The sequence below is a fragment of the Triticum dicoccoides genome, chromosome 2B (genome assembly GCF_002162155.2).
Source record: "Triticum dicoccoides isolate Atlit2015 ecotype Zavitan chromosome 2B, WEW_v2.0, whole genome shotgun sequence".
Lineage (NCBI taxonomy): Eukaryota > Viridiplantae > Streptophyta > Magnoliopsida > Poales > Poaceae > Triticum > Triticum dicoccoides.
Window position 1 is genome coordinate 26,645,924 of NC_041383.1, and position 4,954 is coordinate 26,650,877.

Here is a 4,954-nt window from a genome sequence, read left to right on the forward strand (position 1 = left end):
GTTGTTGAAGAACCATATGGTCTATGTGATGTCATGAGATAATTGGTGTCGATATGCTCATAGATGTAGTTTGATGATCACAGATCCGATCGCTTTCTGTTTTTTTTCTCATCTACATATAGTTTTGATCTTATATAACTTTGCTATTTGCCGGCGTGTTTTTTCTACCGATGTGTTGGTGTTGGCTTTCTACATTCAAACTATGCAAAGACCGGATATGTGTTTATTGTGTTTGTATTCTTATGATGCTTGATTTTCAATCAACAAAAATCTGAAAAGGGACAGCGGATTTGCGGCCCTGCACCATCAGCTCGGACAGCAGCGCCACAGAAATGGCTGCGCTGGCTAATCCCGCCATGTCCTGTGCATTATATATCCAAAAATGCCCTCTGCAACCGAATTGTTTTCTGTTTCAAGCTGGGCAGGGGAAGATGCCGACGGAAAGGTGATGCCTATTTTTACGAAAAAGGGTTTTTTCCTGCTTTGTATTCCAAAGCAACAGGTGATGCCCATTTTTACAAGAGATCCAATGCAAGCATAGATTTTTTTTTTGCGATGGTAAAAGAGTTTTATTCCATAAACATAGGGTTACAATCAAGTGGCAAAAGCTCCTCCACACACGGAGGTCCCCGCCCAAGCCATACAGAAGTTGTACTCTCTGTACGGCTATACGTAGCCAAACGATCTGCTACCCTATTTTGCTCTCTTTTAATTTTCGAAGGAATAAACTCTCTTTCACCCATAAGATAACGAATCTCTGCAACTAAGTGACCATAAGCCGAGCGGGAAAGGCTGTCCCCTGTCAAAGCTGACAAGGCCTAGAGGGGTCGGACTGGATGATGATGGGAAGATAACAATGCTGCATTGATATTGCCATTCCTTGCATTATTGCATGTAGCTCCGCCTCCAGCGCATCATTGCAGTTGAAGATACATCGATAAGCAGCAAAAATTACCATACCATCGTGTCTTCTTAGTATCATGCCCGCTGCTGCAGACCCATCCGATGAAGGAAACGATCCGTCGACCGAAAGTGCGATCATGTGGGAGAGACATCCGGGCCTTTCCTCGGTTGTGGCAGAACGATGGGAGCGGACCCGGCCGGCGGGAAACCTCGGTGCGGTCCGTGACACACTGAAAGAGATGATGGTCAAGCGGCGGTCTTGGAGCAAAGAGAACTTTGGGCATGTCATATCTGACCTGGAAAAGCTGCGCGCGGAGTTGGTGGACTTGCAGCTTCATGACGCTGATAGAAACCTGATAAAACAGAAGATGCATCAAATGGATGGACTCCTCTATAGGGAGGAAATGCTTTGGCTTCAGAGATCTCGGATTACATGGTTAAAGGAGGGAGAACGGAATACGGCATACCTCACCGTCGCGCGGTGTGGCGGGCTAGGAGGAACTATATCCAACGCTTACGGCGTGCGGATGGTACATGGTGCTCTGTCCCGACGGATATGGAGCGAATGGCGACGTCGTACTTCAAGGAGGTGTATACAAAGGACCCAACTTTGACGCCGGAGGTCGTTTTGGAGAGTATTGCACCCAAAGTAAACCAAGGTATGAATGATATACTATGTGCTCCGTTCACGGAGAAGGAGGTGTCCGATGCTTTATTTCAAATCGGTCCTCTTAAAGCACCAGGGACGGATGGTCTCCCGGCGAGGTTTTTTCAACGAAATTGGGCAGTGTTGAAAGCTGAAATTATAGCAGCTGTGCTGGAGTTCTTTAGGTCAGGTGCAATGCCAGACGGTGTCAATGATACGGCTATTGTTCTTATTCCGGAAGTTCCTTTCCCCAAGGAACTTAAGGACTTTAGACCGATAAATTTATGCAATGTCATTTATAAGATTGTTTCAAAATGTTTGGTCAATAGACTAAGGCCAATGCTTGGTGAGCTAATATCAGAAAATCAGAGTGCTTTTGTCCCCGGAAGACTTATTTCAGATAACTCTATAATTGCGTTTGAGTGCATTCATCACATACAGTCGCTGAAACAAAACAAGCCGGCGGCGTGTGCTTACAAGCTTGATTTGTCAAAGGCATATGATCGTGTCGATTGGGATTTTTTGGAGAGTGCACTTCGCAAATGGGGATTCGCTGAACAGTGGATATCGTGGATAATGGTATGTGTCAGACCAGTCAAATACTCTGTCAAATTCAATGGACAATTGCTGGAGAGTTTCTTTCCTTCAAGAGGACTAAGGCAAGGTGACCCTTTATCACCGGTTTTGTTTCTCTTTGTTGCCAATGCAAGCATAGATTGGGTCCATGCAGGCATCATCATCTTGATCTGGATAGATATGTAAAGTGCTAGCTGGAGGAAGCAGCTACGGAGGGTCCACGAATGCACAATGCCACGGCCATTCTTAACCAAATCGTCAGTTGATGCACGTGCCGTTTTATTTCATACACAGCACGGTCTTACACTCATCCCCTTGGAGTTGGATTGACCGACCGATGATGCTTGTATAATGTCGCACGGCGCGTCGTTTAGCGAATTTTGACTAGCGATAGTCTTAGGGGAACCAACCCGATTGAGATGCAGGGTTCACACTGGATGCATGCACGGGCAATCATAGTAGGAGTACCCATTACACTGCAGCACTACAAAACTACAAATTGCAGGCAAATTTTGTTAGTTAATGTGCTGGCCGAAGGAGGACTCCAGAAGAGGCGGCAAACAGATCTATATATGGCAGGCGTACAACCGAAGAAAGTAGCTAGTTGTAGTATTAATTGGTTAAGCTTGTACATCCATCATCCAGAAATAGGACTTTATCAAAGCCCCACTAGGCTAATTAAACCCCAGTTGGCAGCCTGTTGGCAATACAAAAACATCTGATTCTGCCAATACCATGGGCGGATCTGGTGAGCATGGGAGTGGTCTGGATTTGGCTTTGCGTTTGGTTAGTTACGGACTGGTACCCGAACACTACAAATAGAGAAAAGGAAACTCTTCAAGGGAGGACCCAAAATCATCCCCGAATGTTTAGGTTGTTCGCAAACCCTAAACTCAGCTCATATGTGAGGTGGAAATGGGGTTGCCCGGACATATCCGGAGAGCCCACAACACCCCGACAACTTTTTTTTCTTCTCTCTTTTCTTTCCCACCAATCAAATGCATTTGTATCGAAATTTGGAGACAAATGGATCGTGAACATTGCATGCATCGACAAATAAGATTTCCGTGGGCATGTATAAAGTCATTATGTTGTTTGGACGCTTCCGTGGAGAAATGGGCGTTCAAAATAGCCTAGTATGATTCCAGAGGCTCTCCGGTACGCTGGTGTTTTAGGGCTAACTAATCGCATGACAGCCAAGTTTCAGGGAACATGAGCGGTGAATGTGTCGCCCACACTTCTCCCCTAACTCTAGCTAGAAGCCATGAGATGTGCTAATATGTGTTAGGTGCGATGAGGACAATGGTAGCAACAGCGAAGCTAATGTGCATGCCGGGTGCCGGTGTCCCCGGCTTTGACTCGGGTGATGGTGGGATTCTTGTTGGCTTAGCATCGCCGATCTTGCCTCGTGTATGGTAGGTTTAGCTGTGATGTATCCTCTGTTCGGGCCGAGCATCCCTCGTCTCTCTGCTCTGGGCAACATGTTCACACCTGCCTACATTTGTGTCATGTGTTCTATCCGTCTATACTCATTCTACTCCTTCTATGAATGAAATGATACACAAGCTTTGCATATTTACGAAAAAAAGGGCTCCGGCCAGTGGTGGTGCCACTGGTGTCTGGTGATCTACACTGTTGAGTAGCTGGTGGTGAGCTTCCGCAGATTTTGTGTGATTTTAGGTTTGGACAAGGATGTCTTTTCCTCGTACACGTATAGGCTACAAGGACCCTAGATTTGCTTAATTCCGGGCTCCATAAATGGGTTACAGAATTGCACCTGCTTGATGCGGTGATGACCTTTACCCAAGAAGATTAACAAGAAAATGTCAGCATAGGTATGTACAAACTAGCCAGCTTAATTAGTAGGCTGAGGCTTTACTGACGGCTTTTCGGCCATCGAATCCGTGCTTCACCGACGGAAGGAGAGCGTTGGCACAAGCGAAACATGCTATCGGTACAAAGCAATGTCTTCGACATCGAAGAACTCGCTAACGTAATCAAAGGAGCAGTTGCCAAAGAAATCCCAGTCAGAGCAGACAGCCGCCGACTCCCAGGAGGAGGAACAATGGATGTCGTCGGTAGAGGAGCTCAGCTCGGCCACTTTACCCGCCGGCCGCATGTCTGGCAACGGCGTTGACTCGACTTTGGCCACCTCGGCTGGGAGCTCCTCCGAGAGTGAGGTTTTTCCACTCGGAGCGTCACCGTCGTCAGGCCGTGGCGAGCGGCTGCCCACGGACCCAAAGTCGAGGATCTTGACGTCGTCCAAGGCGGCGAACACCGCCTCGGCACCGTGGCGGCAGGTGTGGTCGGCGAAGTAGGTGAGGACGTAGAGGGGACGGTCGTGCTCCTCTGACCGCTGGACCTGCCTCCTTGCCGGGCAACCGCCGGCGTCGAGTGTGTAGGCGCACCTGAAGTAGTGCCTCGGGTGGTCGCTGCCCCGGATGTCCTTCTGCCCGTACTTGGTCCACACGAAGCCGTCATCCCAGTTCTGCTTCCTCTCCACCCTCGTCGGCGTCGCCGCCGTCTCTCCGCTGCTCACGCGCGTCCTGAAAAAAACACAATGGTGGTTGGCTCGTTGCTCGACGTGTACTGTGTGTGTACATACAACGTCAGTCATGTAGCAGTAGTGCTTCGTAGTTAGCTAGATGTACCTTCTTTTGGGCCGGGTTGTCTCAGTGGCCGCGCTCTGGGGCCCCAACTTGCGCTTCTTCGGGCCTGCTTTGCCGTGGAGGGCGGCGAGGGCGCGGTCGCAGCAGCAAAGGATCTCGGCGGCGAGCTCCCGTATCCCGGCGTGGTCGTCCTGGACCTGGAGCAGGGCCTCCAGGGCGG

General features: G+C 49.0%; 1 protein-coding gene across 1 annotated transcript; it reads right to left on the minus strand.

The window, feature by feature from the left end:
- Window positions 1–3,963: 3,963 nt before the first annotated feature.
- On the minus strand, window positions 3,964–4,949 carry LOC119360305 (WRKY transcription factor WRKY24-like; the record flags this gene model as incomplete). The annotated part of the gene is made up of 2 exons (XM_037626001.1): window positions 3,964–4,671; window positions 4,777–4,949. Coding segments are annotated over 2 exons (771 nt in total), but the record flags the coding sequence as incomplete, so codon positions are not given.
- Between the last annotated feature and the right edge of the window lie 5 nt (window positions 4,950–4,954).